At 41.2% G+C, this 15908-nt stretch overlaps 1 protein-coding gene across 4 annotated transcripts in view; it reads left to right on the forward strand.

Annotated features, from left to right (window-relative positions):
* Window positions 1–15908, forward strand: part of Znf346 (zinc finger protein 346) — a 45525-nt gene that overhangs the window by 9663 nt on the left and 19954 nt on the right. For 3 of the 4 annotated variants that reach the window (XM_020162781.2, XM_020162783.2, XM_074058724.1), the window contains exons 2-5: window positions 5628–5731; window positions 6373–6465; window positions 8358–8502; window positions 12957–13190. In XM_020162781.2, coding sequence (XP_020018370.1) covers window positions 5628–5731; window positions 6373–6465; window positions 8358–8502; window positions 12957–13190 — 576 coding nt within the window. The remainder of the gene's footprint in view (window positions 1–5627; window positions 5732–6372; window positions 6466–8357; window positions 8503–12956; window positions 13191–15908) is intronic. The other variant, XM_020162782.2, reaches the window with a different exon arrangement.

Here is a 15908-nt window from a genome sequence, read left to right on the forward strand (position 1 = left end):
ATATGTGGCCTTTTGTGGCTAGCTTTTTTCACTTCATATATTGTTTAAAGGGTAGTTTTGTTGGAAATAGAGTGCTTGGTTGACATTTTGTTCTTTTTTCACCACTTTGACATTCCATTGCCTTCCAGCCTCATTGTTTCATTTGAGAAGTAATTATTAGTTGAATTATTCCAGTGTATGTAATCAGTCATTTGGTTGAAAGATCAGTTTCTGGTATCGTACTTTGGGTTCCTTGAGAATTTTGAATGTGGAGATTAATTGTTTTTCACCATATATGGAAGATGGGCTGGCAGCGTGGCTCAAGCGGTAGAGCACCAGCTTAGCAAGTGTGAGGGCCTAAATTCAATCCCCAGTGCTGCAAAAAAAAAAAAAAAGAAAGAAACAACAGAAACTCCACTGACTTCAAAAAACATCTAAATTGATCTCAAATAGACTCTTAGGGGCTGGAGGTGTGGCTCAAGTGGTAGAGCACCAGCCTAGCAAGCATGGGGCCCTAAGTTTGACCCCTAGTACCACCAAAAAAAAGTGAGCTTCCAAACATTAATCCTTCAAATATTTTTTCTATCTCTTTCTCTTCTCTCCAGATTCTCTTACACACGTTATTGTATGATGCTTTCCCATAATCTCTGAAGCTCTTTTTCCATCTTCCAGATACTACTGTCAATCTTTTTTCAGTTTGTTCTTCACATTGGATATTTCTCTTGGTCCATCTTCAAGGTTACTGTTTTTTCTGCCCTTTGAATCTAACTCCTTTAGTAAATTTTCATTTCATTTATTATACTTTCTTTTGTGTGTGTGTGTGTGTGTGTGTGTGTGTGTGTGTGTGTGTAGTACTGGGATTTGAACTCAGGGCCTACACCTTGAGCCACTCCACCAGTCCTACTTTTGTGAAGGGCTTTTTCAAGATAGAGTATTTTGAACTGTTTACCCAGGCTGCTTTGAACCACTCGATCCTCCTGATCTCTTCTTCCTGAGTGGCTAAGATTACAGGTGTGAACCACTGGTACCCGGCTCATTTATTATACTTTCAACTTCAGAATTTCCATGTTCCAGGTTGGGTTATGTTATTTTCGTAACATATATGATATAGAATATTATACATATTGTAAGTGGGAAACCTTTTAGATTCACATCCCCCGCGCCCTTGCATTTGCTTTGTTCAGGCCTTTTTCATTGAATAAAAAGTTTAGCTTCTCAAGAACATCAACATAAATTCACAAAATAAATAACAGAAGTACCAAGGCTAAGTGGCCTCAATGAGACCAGCTGTCTGGTTCATTCTTTTTATTTATTTTTATTTTATTTATTTATTTATTTTTGCAGCACTGAAGCTTGAACTCACAGCCTCATGCGTGCTAGGCAGTCACTCTACCTCTTGAGCCATTCCACCAGCCCTTTTTTGTGTTGCATATTTTCAAGAAAGGGTCTTGTAAACTATTTGCCTGGACTGGCCTCAAACCAGAGATCTTCCTGATCTCTGCTTTCCTGAGTAGCTAGGATTATAGGCATGAGCCACCAGCACCTGGCCTGACTCATTCTTATAGGCCCTCCTACCCATCAAACTACACTGCCTAATCAGACTCACCCATGGGTATATTAAATCCAACCTCCCTTTCCTAGAATCTTTAGTTATTTGCTGCTTTCTAAGTATAACTGTACCTACAAACCCACTGCCCCCTACCTAGCCGTAATAAGCAGAGTATTGACTAGGTTCATCTCTCTCTAAGAGCCAACCTAGTCATTGATGAATTTCAAAAGAGCTGAGTTAAGACTCTAAGGCCACAAACATGGTACCAGGGGCTCATGCCTAAGACCCTAGCTATTTGGGAGGCTAAAATAAGGGAGGATCACTGTTTGAGGCCAGCCCAACCCAGGCAAAAAAGTTTACCAGACCCCATCTTAACGGAAAAATGTTGGGCATGGTGGTACATGCCTGTCATCCCAGCAACTTAAAAATAGGAAGACCGTGGCCCAGACTAGCCTAGGCAAAAAGCAAGACCTTATTTCCAAAATAACCAGAGCAAAAAGTACTGGAGATGTGACTCAAGCAGTAGAACACCTGTCTTGCAAGTGCAAAGCCCTGAGTTTAAGCCCCATTACTCCCCCCAACAACAACAACAAAAAAGCCTAAGGCCACAACTGGACCCAAGGAATAGCAAGTAAGTCATTATGGATTAGTAATGTTTAGTTGGAATATAGGAGGTGGTTTAGTCATTCTGTGACCAGTCATCTTGGCCCTAAGTCAACCTAAGGCACCATAAATTACCCAAAGACAAATGTAATCTGGATTGGGGTATTGTGATCATTTCCTTTCCCAGATGCTACTTCCCCTAAATTTATTAAGTTTTATGAATTATCTTTCTTTCAGGTGGGCATGCTGGGGATTGAGCCCAGGGCTAAGTATGTACTCTTCCACTGAGCTATACTCCCAGCCCCCAGGTTATGAATTATCTTGCTGTCTTATGCTACTTCTCTCAGTCCCTACTTAATTGAACCTGTGAAAATCAACCTTGTACTTCATATACCAGATAGCCTTTACCCCATCCACCTCATAATCAGCTACAGACTGAATATACATTAAATCCTGTCAATCATATAACTTACAATATCTGGAAGGCAGAAGTGTAGTAAGGACCTTATTCCTGTGCCTCTTAGCTATTGTTGCTGTCAAGAAAGGTCATGGAGCTGTGAGATCTTTATCACTATTCTAACATCCATTCTTCAGCGTCTTAGGTTGGGAGGCAGGTTCAGTTGACAGTGAAGGGTTCCTGCTTCCTGCAAAGCTGAGAAAGATGCCTCAGAAACTCTGATTAGCCTATTGGAACATTTAGTCATTGTTTCTTACCCAACCTGGTACTATTCCTTCAGTCTTTCCAGTGATTTTCTAAGCACTTAATTTCCCATATTAAATCTTTTCCACCTATTAGATACAAAGTATGTGCAGGTGTCAAGGTACCAGGGATATACAGTGAGGCCACTTTCTCAAAATTCTGATATTCATGTTTTTGGTGTTTTGTTGTGCTTTTCAGTACTGGGGCTTGAACTCAGGGCCTTCACCTTGAGCCACTCCACCAACCCTATTTTTGTGAAGGATTTTTTGAGATAGGGTCTCATGAACTATTTGCCCAGATTGGCTTTGAACCAGAATCCTCCTGATCTCTGCCTCCTGAGTAGTTAGGATTATAGGCGTGAGCCACCAGTGCCCAGCTGGGACTAGGATTTGAACTCAGGGCCTCATGATTGCTAGGCAGTTGCTCTACCACTTGAGTCATTCTACCAGCCCTATTTGCCGAGGCTGGTTTCTAACCACAATACTGATCTCCCAAGTAGCTAGGATTACAGGCATAAGCCACTGGTGTCTCATGGGACTGGGGTTTGAACTCAGGGCTTTGCACTTGTAAAGCAGGCACTATAGCATTTGAGCCATACTTCCAGTCTTCCTGAAGTTGTTTTTCCCTCTGTGGGGTTTAACTTCCTTCCTTCATAAACCTCTCAGGTTTTTGTTTGTTTTTGCAGTACTGGGGCTTGAATTCAGGACCTCATGCTTGCTAGGCAGGCACTACTCCCTTGAGCCACTCCACCAGTCCTTTTTTGTGTTGGGTATTTTCAAGATAGAGTCTCTCAACTGTTTGCTCTGGCTGGCTTCAAACCAAGATCCTCCTGATCTCTGCCTCCTTAGTAGCTAGGATTACAGGCATGAGCCACCAGTGCCCAGCTGAAGAGCTTCTTACATCCTTCAAGAAGCCCTGGAAACAAACAAACAAACAAAAAGAAGCCCTGGAGCTGGCAAGCAGTAGAGTGCCTCCTTGTAAGCATGAACCCCTGAGTTCAAACCCCAGTCCCACCAAAAAACAAAGAAGCTGTAAAGCTGAGGTTGAGCTCAGTAGTAAAGCAAGTGCTTTTCTAGCTTGCACAATGCCTTCAGTTTAATCTCTAGCACCACAAAAATGAATGAATGAATGAGTAAGTAAATTAACTAATAAATAAGTAAATGTAGCTCTGGCCCAGCTCTAATCACTGGACCATTTCCCTTGGTTTCTGTGAGTACAGGTGAGACAAGCAAGGTCTTTCACAGAAATCCACTAACATTGTAGGAGGAAAATGGGGTAATGAATGAGATCCTAATAGTAGAAACACAGCCAGACAGCAGTCCTTCTGTGCAAAAAAAAGGCTGGCATAATTAAGTTTTCAGTCTTGTGGAATAGAAAGAAGTATCTTAGAAGTCCTCCACCAAGAACCTCCCTCCAAGCCATCTTGACCACTTTTTGGACTAGGGCTTGTTCTCCCTCCCAGTTTTCTGGTGCCATGCTGGAGCTCATGTCTTGGGTGAGATTACTCCTGCTTTAAAGAGGGAAGGATCTGTTCTCCAGGCCCAACAATTAAAAATACACAGGCTAATATGCTAATATACTGTGTTTCCTACAATGTGGAACCTTTTTTTGTTTGTTTGTTTGTTTGAACTTTGCATCATATGCTTGCTAGGCAGGTACTCTATCTCTTGAGCCACAACCTCAGCCTTCACAATATAGAACTTGTGTGATATGTCAGGTGATTTTAGGTGCTTTAAAGTCAGATCACAATAGTGAGAATTATTATTCCCTTTCCAGTCTTTCAGTTTTAATTTGGAAAAACTGTATCATTTGGATACTGCCTGTCTTAAAACCTCTCTTCATAGTTGTCTTAGGGGGCACACCAAGCCCTTAGCACCAGTATCTAGGTGGAATTGTTTTTTGTTTTTCTGTTTTTGGTGGTACAGGGGTTTGAACTCAGGACTTCATGCTTGCTAGGCTCTACCACTTGAGCCCAGCCTCCATCCCTTTTTGCTCTGGTTATTTTGAAGGTAAGGTCTCACTTTTTGTCCAGGCTGGCCTGTACTGTGATCCTTCTATTTTACACTTCCCTCTCGTTGGGAAGACAGACACATACCACCATGCCCAGCTTTTTTCTGTTGAGATGTGATCTCAAGAACTTTTTGCCTGGGCTGGTCTTGAACCATGACCCTCCTGATCTCAGTCTCCCAAGTAGCTAGGATTGCAAGCATGAGTTACCAGTTGCATGATCTATTCTTTTTTTTTTTTTTTTTTTTTTTTGATGCTGGAGATCAGACATGCTGGGCTCTAAGTTCTCTACCACGAAGCCACACCCCATGGTAGCCTATTTCATTTGTATTGGTTTTTTTTCTTTATTTGTTTGATTGTGGGTTTTTGTTGAGTTTTTGTTTTGTTTTGTTTTTGGTGGGTCTTGTGTTGGAACGCAAGGCTTCACTGTTGGAAAGCAGGCACACTACCAATTGAGCCACACCTCTAATCCATTTTGCACTGGTTATTTTGGAGATGGGGTCTTGCAAACTATATTTATGTCCCAGCTACTGAGGCAGGAGACTCACTTGAGCCCAGGAGTTGGAGGCTAGCCTAGGCAACAAAACAAGATCCCTTTACAAAAAAAAAGAAAAAAGTAAAGAAAATTGGCATACATGAAATAAGTAATAATACAGGTGGTGTGAGAATATAGCATAAGTGTTGATAGCAGTGGCAGGGAGGTCTGTATATGTACTGATGTGGCACTGTCCAAAGATAGTGCTGTTGAGGTAGTTTGTCAACTCTGATTTTTTCTTTTTCCCTCTGTAGTGGAACACATGATCCAGAAGAACCAGTGTCTCTTCACCAACACCCAGTGTAAAGTTTGCTGCGCCTTGTTGATTTCTGAGTCCCAGAAGCTGGCACATTATCAGGTATGCCATCATACCTTTAACACTGCTTTGCTTTTCAGACCCAGTGCCATGCTCTCCTTTTCCCTGGCTTGCATGGTAAACTGTAATTCTTTCTTAGCCTCCTGATATTGCCTTCATGCATGTTGGTTTGTTACTTAAAGACTGATTTAATTTCTCTGAGTCTCATCTTTCCCATTGAAATCAGGATCATTATATGTGCATCTTCCCTTACAGCATGGTATAGTATGAAGTATGAATTTTAAATAGATCTGAGTTTGAATCACAACTGTTAGTCATCTTGGGCAAAAAAACTTCACCATCTTTAGCCTTAGTTTCTTTATGTGTAAGAAGTTAGATTGTTATGAAGATTAAGTTTAATAGCATGTAAAGTGCCTTGCACAGAGTAGGAACTCAATAAACTAAGTTTCTTCCCCCACCCGCTCCTCCTCAAAAGTTTCTGTGAGGGTAAATCAGGTGAAAAAGCTAGTGTTTTTAAGGGCTTGGGCTGTAGCTCAGTGGTAGAGCATTTGCCTAGCATGTTCAAGGCCCTGGGTTTCATCCCCAGCACCAAAAAGATTAAAAAAAATATATAGTGTTTTTGAGTGCCTTCAACAAAAAAATGGCATTTGGCTATCTTTGATCTTTTTCCTGGGTTCTTACAGAGCAAAAAGCATGCCAACAAAGTGAAGAGATACCTAGCAATCCATGGAATGGAGACATTAAAGGGGGAAACGAAGAGGCTAGACTCAGATCAGGTAATACAGCTGCCATGTTGAAATCGCTTGCTTCCTCATGAAGCCAGCAAGCAGGGTGGTGTGGTGAAACAGCGTGGGCTTTGAGTCAGATCGACTTGGCTGCAGATCGTGGCCGTGTTGTGTAACTTGAGCAGTTCTTAATACTTCTCTGAGCCTTAATTTCTTCCTCTATAAAAGTGAGGATGCTAATGTCAATTACCTATTAAGGATTTTTCATAACTAAAATGAGAAAACACTGAGCCTGGCACATATTATAAATAATATATATTTATATATATTTACTCAGTAAGTAAACCACTGTTATGCATTACTACTCAGTGGTTTGTTAGAACAGCAAAAGCAGCTTCCCAAAAGAAAGTAAAAGGAAGCCAGGCTGTCTACTTTCTTGAGAGCCATGGAAAAGAGCTTTCAGCAGCTGAATGTTTTGAATAAACAAGAACAAATGCCTCCATTGATTGGGAGATAATTGTATTTCCTTTTTGGATCAGAATTACTGTAAGAATTATGCTGAAATATCCCCCAGTCCCTCAGGAATACCATGATGAGAAGTCAGCAGACCCAGCTCTGCAACTTACTGAGTAGGGGACTTTGGGAAAGTCACTTAACCTTTCTGAACTTCACTATAAGTGGAGATTATTCCTACCTCATAAGATACTGTCAAGTAAAATTCCAGTTCACAGAAGATGCTCAATAAATAAGAATTTACTCTACAAACTGCTGATTCCTATTTTACTGGTCAGTGGTCTAGAAGGGCCTTGCTTATCCCTTCTAGAAATTTATTGAACTCATGTGCTCTCTTTCATGATTTAGAATTCAGGAAGACAATATCAACTCTGTGCTGGGCACCAGTGGCTCACTCCTATAATCCTAGCTACTCAGGAGGGAGAGATCAGGAGGATTGTGGTTCAAAGCCAGCCCAGGCAAATAGTTTGCAAGACCCTATTTCAAAAAAATACCCAACCAAAAAAGGACTGGCAAAGTGACTCAAGTGGTAGAACGCCTGCCTAGCAAGTGTGAAGCCTGAGCTCAAACCCCCGTGCCGCCAAAAAAAAAGATCAACTCTGTGACCATGGACAAGTCACTTCACCTCTTTACACTTCAGTTCCTTCAACTCTTGGGGTGGGTGAGTAGTTCAAATGAGATCACAGCACCTATCACCAACTAAGAATTATCAATCCCAGAATGTCAATAGTGCCAAGCTTGAGAAATGCTGAATGAATCCCCTATTCAGAAATCAAACTTTCTCAGAGATTGGGAGAGCTCATCACTTAAAATACACTTTGAACCCTAATCATAATCAACAGATAAAACCCAGTGGTGCTTGTTCAAAAAACCCTGGGCACCTACTGCATGCCAGATGCCAGCAGGAAACAAGGTTAGGAAACAAAACAGAAGAGTGAAACAGTTCACACCCAACATTGCACTTACATTCACAGAAGTCTCCTAAGCTGTGATACTGTTGGTTTATAGTGGCAGGAAACATAATAGAGATCTACTTAGTCCTTTCTTATAGTACAGAGAAGGAACAGGGTTGATTCTTCCTGGAATACACACACAAAGGGGCTTGATAATTGTTTATGGAATTACTTACTTGAGTCAAAGTTTCCCAGATGAACATTTGATTTTAAACTGGGCCTTGAAGGTTAAGCAGACATGCCAGGCAGGAAAGGAAGAAAGAACATTATAGACATACAGGAAGTAACAGAATAAAATGGGGAATACTAGGTAGAACCTGGCATGAAATAGCTGGAGAAGAGTCCAGAAAGGTAGGTTGGGGGTTGTCGCGTGAAGGGGGTTTTAAATGCCCATCATCCTATGGGCATTGGGGAACCATTGAAGATTTTCTGGCCGGGCAGTGGCATGATCAGACCTGTGTTCTTTCTCCCAACCAGAAGAGCAGCAGAAGCAAAGACAAGAACCAGTGCTGCCCCATCTGTAACATGACCTTTTCCTCCCCTGTTGTGGCCCAGTCGCACTACCTGGGGAAGACCCACGCAAAGAACTTAAAGCTGAAGCAGCAATCCACTAAGGTGGAAGGTACTGGTTTTCCTGAGTAGTGCTATATTGGGACCCCTCCTGTCCTCAGGGCACCACTGCCATGTGCTCCCAGAAGTGCTCACTGGAGCCACAGACTTGGAGAGGTTGAACTGCTTTTGAGATCCCTTAAAAATAGCAAAGTTGACCCTGCTTCATTAAAATGCAGCATCAGAGTTGTGCTCACTTAGCCTCCCTTTCTTTGGTTCCATCAGTAGAAGCTTTTTAGCCTAAGCTTTTGTCCTTACCAATAATTATAACTTAGGAGTGCCAGAGTTCTCTAGGCCATGCACATCATGAGAGTGTTCTGTCACCTTCCCTTGCTTTTCCCTCCCGCCATCCACCAGCTCTTAATACTATGTGTTCTAAGTTGAAAGCCAAATCCTTGTCCTTTTCACATACTCAGGTTATGCCCTGCTCACTTTAATCCTCAAAAGCTGCCTGTTCTCAAGACAGGGACTTGCTTTCAAAGCAGAGTACTTCATTGCCGCCACTACTGCCCAGCAAGCTGTTTGCAGCTGCTGTGAATTCATTCCCAGTGCAGTGACTTCTAAAATAACTTCCTTTATCTTGTCACCACTGGGGCTCAGCCCTCACTTTCATCTCATTAACTCCTGACTTGGTGGGGTTTTTAACCTCTGCTAACTGCAATTAATCAAAAGTAAGAGTTCTTTGATCTTTATTGCACTTTTTTCTTAGTAATTTTTGCTTCTCTGGTTTGGACCAAGTAGACTACACTATTTGTAGTACTTAATATCCTCTTTGTTTTACCATATTATAAAAATATGACAACAATGTTTTGAAAGGCTTTGAAGATCAGGTAGAAAATCTCATTATTTCACCCTCTTATTATACTCAAATGTAGTTATTCATGATATGAAACAATAGAAGATGAACTTTGAAGTCACAGAAGTCCAGATTTAAGTCCTGGGATTGCTGTTTATCATTTGTATGACTTGTGTCTAAGTTTTCCTCATCTGTAAAATGTCAACACTGTCTACTTCATAGGACATATTAGATTCTCACTAAATAACAGGTGTTACTACTGTTGTCGTAATATTATTATCACCATTAAGATAGTGAGTGGAATTCACTATCTTTATTTATCTAATAAAATGCAGTTGTTGATCAGGCATCCACAACCTAGAACATGCCTGTTGACCTTGCTTATGGTTGCTTATAGTTGATTGATCATTAACTTCTACTTGTACTGACTGCTTTTGTTTAAAGTCAATATTGAGGGCTGGTGGAGGGACTCAAGTGCTCAAGTGGTAGAGTGCCTGACTAGCAAGTGTGAGGCCCTGAGTTCAAGCCCCAGTGCTGCCAAAAAAAAAAAAAGTCAGGTCAGTGTTAGAGCCAGTCATTGTACTACAATGTTTAAGCATTAGGCCAAGGAAAACTAGCTTAAGAACTAAACTTTATAAAGTCATATATTTATCTTTCTCTGAAACATGCCTGATCCTAAAACTTCCATACCTGGCCTGGCAGAGTGGCTTAAGTGGTAGAGCAACTTTCCTAGCAAGCATGAGTTCAAACCCCAGTACTGTTGAAAAACAAAACAAAAACTTCCATATTAAACAAGTTATTTTCCATATTCACTTTCAGCCTTCGCCATACGCAAATATGTGTTTAAAGAGTTGTAATCAGTTGGGTGCCAGAAGCTCACACTGTAATCCTAGATACTGGGAGGCTAAGATCTGGAGGATTGCAGTTCCAGGCCAGCCCTGGCAAATAGTTCATGAGACCCCCTTCTCCAAAATAATCAGAGTAAAATGGACTGGAGATGGCTTTAGCACTTGCTTTGCAAGCTCAAAGCCCTGAGTTCAAAACCCAGTCCCACCAAAAAAAAAAAGTTGTAATCATAATACAAGCACCGTTCGTATCCTGCTTTTATTTTCATTTGATTTTTATAGTTTAAGCATAAGTCCATGTTAGTTCATAAGTTTATAATTCTGTTCCTGAAAATAAACATGTCTAATATAAAACTAATATAAGCGTGTTATAAAAAATATGGAAAATGTAGATAAATGAAAAGAAAAATTTCCATAATTTTACCATTTCAAGATATCCACTGTGAGCCGGACACCAGTGGCTCACATTTATAATCCTAGCTACTCAAAATAAAAGATCAGGAAGATCAATGTCCGAAGCCAGCCCCAGGCAAATAGATGGCAAGACCCAATCTTGAATAAACCCATCACAAAAAAAAAGACTGGTAGAGTGGTTCAAGTGGTAGAGTACCTGCCTAGCAAGCATGAGGCCCTGAGTTCAAACCCCAGTACTGCCAAGAAAAAAAGATACCCAGTTAACATTCTGAACTACTGTTTCTCCTGTAATCTTTTGTATGTATATGTGTGTATATTTGTTTGTGTATTTGTTTTATGTATATCTAGATTAACTCCATGTATATGTGCAGATAAGCATATATGTTAAATAACTACTGTTTTTATAAAATTGATGCACACCCATTATGAATAATTTCAATTCAAGGAATGCAAAAAAGTAAAATAGCACCCAAATCCTACCACCAAGAGGAACACTGTTAATATGTTGGTAACATTCCAAAATGCCATTGTACACTGATGTAGATTGCACAGGTATCTGTTAATACTTACATGACCATATTGTACATACAATTTCCTTTTACTTTTAATACAGCATTTGTATTTCCCCATGTTATTACAAACTTTTTTGTAAACATTTTTAGTAACTACGTACATTTAACTGTTCCTCTAATGTTCAACCTTTAAGTTTTCCCCTCCCCTTTTCTTGGTGTTACAGATAACACTACAGTAGACATCCGTGATGAACACGCTCCATATTTCAGGGTATTTCTTGAGAAAACTCTGTAGATCTCATTGGTTTTAGATGTCCACTAAGCAGTTCCTGCAGCTTTACTTAACCATTTACCCCTCATGCTTCTCGTTGGTGTATTTTAAAGAATGACCTTAGCTGGGCACATACCTATAAGCCGAGCATGTGGGAGACTGAGGTAGGGGAATCTCAAATTTGAGGCCAACCTGAGCTACACATTGAGACCCTGTCTCAAAAAAAAAAAAAAAAAAGAATTACCTTTATCTCTCAGTGACCATTATATTCTCTTTCTGATGCCAAAAATCTGCATTAATTGTAGAAAATTAGAAAATACTAAAAACACTTTTTATTCTCTATACCTTTGATCTTTTTTCCATGGAATTACTTGGGTTTTTTTGTTGTTTTGTAAACTTGAGGACATAAGAAACCAATTACTTTATAGCCTGCTTTTTTTAATTCACTCAACACTAAAAACTGAATTTTTTTTCAAAAATATTCTACAACATGCTCTTTGCTAACTTGTCGAAACAATCAGTAGCCAGAGAAATGGAGATTCCTATACTGGAAAACTGTTGTGGGAAAGCCAGCAAATGTTGTCTGGCTTACCAAAACATTCTCAAAAGGTTCCCAGTTGAAGTGATAGAGGGATGAGAGAGGTTCTGAGCCATCTCATCTATCTGTGAGTGCTAGTGCACCCACCCCTCCTCTACCACTGGTAACAGTTCTTCCCCCTATGTCTATAGCAGTAGTTGCTAGGTAAACACCATTCTAGCTACGTGGACTTGTTAGTGAATCATTCATCTATGTTACAAGGCAGCAGCACAGCCTACAGTCAACATCACGACTCATATTAACCCATAGGAAGCTTATACAGATGCCCATATGAGGCTTTGATGAATTCGATCCATTGAGCAAGGTGAGGGATACTTCCTAAAAGTGAAAGGATCATGGTAGCCTTCAGGTCCAGCAGCCCAACATAGCAAAGAACATGAGCAAGGATTCTCTCACTAGCTTGGTGATACTGGGCAAGTCATTTTACCTGTCCAAGCTTTGGTTTTTCTCTGAAATGTAGCAATTTATAACATGCCCTTCATTGGGTATGAAGACCAAAAGAAAACAAAATGCATGTTCAAAATGTATAACTAATTGTTAATGTCATCTTTTTCTCTCCCTCATTCAGCCTCCAATGCAGTGTAGCCTAAAAGGTATCCCTAGTATGATTGTCTGACTCTATGAGCTCAGAACCTCAACATGTACATCAAAGCTTTGGTCCCTGCTCTATAACTAGATACTTTAAAGATGGGAATAAAATACTCAATCTTTATCCCACTTGCTTTGAATTCCAGGAAATTCTGGAATTCTGAAAGTCTTATAAACAGGCAACTCGATGACAGAAGTCAGAGCCTCTTTAGGGTATAAGAAAATCAGGACCTGTACCTTGAGTAGTTAAAGCTTTTGGGCTTCCCCAAATCTTCCTACTTTTTCCAATTAGAGAAGGTGTTCACTGTGTGATTTATACAGGCAGTGCCACATTTGCAAGTGTGATTAACTAGTGATACTGCCTGTCTTGCTCTTCAGTATACTTGAAAGCCTGGTACCTTCTGGGTTTTTTCATTGTTTCTGTTTAAACTCTCTCACCACAGCTCTGTCGAAACGCCTTACAAATCCTTTCCTTGTGGCCTCCACCTTAGCCTTGCACCAGAATAGAGAGATGATAGACCCAGACAAGTTCTGCAGCCTCTGCCATGCCACTTTCAACGACCCCACCATGGCTCAACAACATTATGTGGGCAAGAAACACAGGAAACAGGAAACAAAGCTGAAACTCATGGCACACTACGGGCGACTGGCAGACCCCGCTATCACTGACTTATCAGGTGAGAGGGCCCAGCTCACAGCCCGAGCTGGATCAGGGTTTAACCGCTGGGGCTTCTTGGACCAAGTCTGTGTTTCTCCTTGGGGCCTTGTTTTTTGTTGGTAGTGGTACTAGGGTTTGAACTCAGGGCCTCATGCTTGCTAGGCGGGCACTCTACCAGCTCTTTTTTGTGTTGGGTATTTTTTGAGATAGGGTCTCACTTTTTGCCTGACTGGCCTCAAACCTTGATCCTCCTGATCTTGCCTTTCAGGTAGCTAGGATTACAGGTGTAAGCCACCAACATCGAGCTCATTGGGTCTTCTAGAGCAGGGTTTGCAAGCTCAGATGTCCATAAAAACCAAGCAGGAAATTTAAGTGCATGAGAGCCAGGGAGGGCTGAGGTCAACTGAAGAGTGCACACTACTCCTAGCCAAACTGTTGTTACCTTATCTTCCAGTTTTTCATATACTCTAGAAAGCCAGATTTGCATAGGAATTTGTTTTTCTGCCATGCTGGGGATAAAACCCAGGGCCTCATACACATTAGGCAAGCCACTCTACCACTGAGCTATAACCTCAACCCAAATTTCTCTAATTTTAAAATGTGTGACTAAATTTTAAAAATTTTAGGCTGGAGGTGTGGCTCAAGTGGTACAGCACCTGCCTAGCAAGCACAGGGCCCTGAGTTCAAACCCTAGTACCACCAAAAACAAACAAAACCAAAACAAAAACAATTTTAAACACTATGTACAAGCCAGATTTGAGCCAATGGCCACCAGTTTTTAACCTCTGATTTAAATTGCCTAAATGTTATCTTCATTCTTTGAGTAAGGGCCCTCAAAAGCCTCTGCCAGATTTTGAGTTCCTCATTGTACCCCTTCTCTTAGCAACTGGGGCCTGTCTGTAACCCTGGGATAGCATGGTGGAGGAGACCATCCTGCTTCCTTGGCCTCACGATGTCAGTCAGCATCACAGGAGGGAGCATTCACAAATAATTAGGGGACCTTTCCCATTGCAGTAATTGCTCACAGCCTATAGGAAGGTACTTGTATGTTTGTGTGTTATAGGACGGTTATTCCTATCTCTTTCATTCAGTCAGTAAATATATATTGATATCTACTGTGTTCCTTCATTGGGGCGCAGTTGTGACCAAAACTAAGAGTCCCTATCTCACAGAGCCTACTTGAGTATCAGTCCTCAGGGCTCCTTCAGGTGATAGGACATGCAGTAATAAAGGCAGGTGGGTGCTAGGAGAAAATCTTAAGTGGAGATAGAGTACTCTGGGAGTGGGTGTTGTGCCTGGAGGACATTGGCAGGCTATGGAGATATAGCTCCAGGCAATCAGTACTTGAGATCACCAGCCAGGTGTGGGCAACTTGGCATCAGAGAGCCTGATGTTTAGAGTTACCTGTGCTCTTCCCATAATCATAGGGATGGTGAAAAGCAGGTTTCATAAATGTTCCAATCCATATTTGGACAAGGAGAAGGATCATGCTTCTCTAACAAACCCCAGACACCAAAGGCAGTCATACAACACAGGCCATCCCTTGGCCATATTAACATGGATAAAACAGATACAAAGCAGTGACCAGGAGGCAAGGGGGAAAAAGACTACCAGTCAAATCCTTTAGCAGGGTACCACAGATTATTCATCCAGTGCCATGGAAGGACCCTGGTATATAAAATATCTGCAAGATAGGTTGGAGGGCTGGTGGCTCATGCCTGTAATCTTAGCTAGTCGGGAGGCAAACATCAGAAGGGGAGGATTGCGATTCACAGCCACTCTGGGCAAATAGTTCGAGAGACCCTATCTCAAAAATACCTAACACACACATGAGAAAAAGGGCTGGCAGAGTGGCTCAAGCGGTAGAGCACCTGCCTAGCAAGCGTAAGGCCCTGAGTTCAAACCCCAATACTACAAAAAAAAAAAAAAAAGATAGCGATAGATAGATATCTAGATAGTTAGATGGGGTGATGGGTGACAATGGCTCTTGCCTATAATCCTAGCTAGTTGGGAAGCTGAGATCAGGAGGATCAAAGTTTAAGGTCAACCCAAGCAAATGGCTCATGAAACTCCACCTCCAAAATAACTAGAGCAAAATGAACTGGAGGTTTGGGTCAAGCAGTAGAGCACCTGCTTTGCAATAGTGAAACCCTGAGTTTAAATCCCAGGTCCCACCAGGAAAAAAAAAACAATAGATGGGAGCTAGGGATGTGGTTCTGTCATAGAGTGCTTGTCTAGCATTCATAAGACTCTGGGTTCAATCCCCAACACCAAAAAAAAGAAAGAAAAGAAAAGGGATGGCTAGTGTTTACTTACTGTTCTTTCATATAGGCAGGGATTAACCCCATGGGCTATGAATTCTAGAAATTTGAGAGCTGCTTAAAAACCTATTCCTGATCCCCTTCTTTTTTGGCCTGCAGTTGGTAGGAATCTGGCATGCCTAGAGTTGTCTGCAGCAGACCTTTCTTCTCTCCAGTCTCCACCTCTTTTTTATTCCTCCCACCCTGGTCATTCCTTCAGCTGTTATCTACTGCCAGGACACAGGCATTGCAATATTTAGGCTCCTTTAACTTGTGTCCATTCTGCTCTTATCTCAAGTGAAAGCCTCCTTCTTGTATCTGCTTTCCTCCTCTGTTTTTCTAATACTAAATTACTCATACTTAATCCTGTAGCCTTGAATTTTTTGCTTAAGGATCTGAGTACTTTACAGATCAGCCAACATCTTTAATGAAAACTT

This window comes from Castor canadensis, chromosome 16 (assembly GCF_047511655.1).
Source record: "Castor canadensis chromosome 16, mCasCan1.hap1v2, whole genome shotgun sequence".
Taxonomy (NCBI): domain Eukaryota; kingdom Metazoa; phylum Chordata; class Mammalia; order Rodentia; family Castoridae; genus Castor; species Castor canadensis.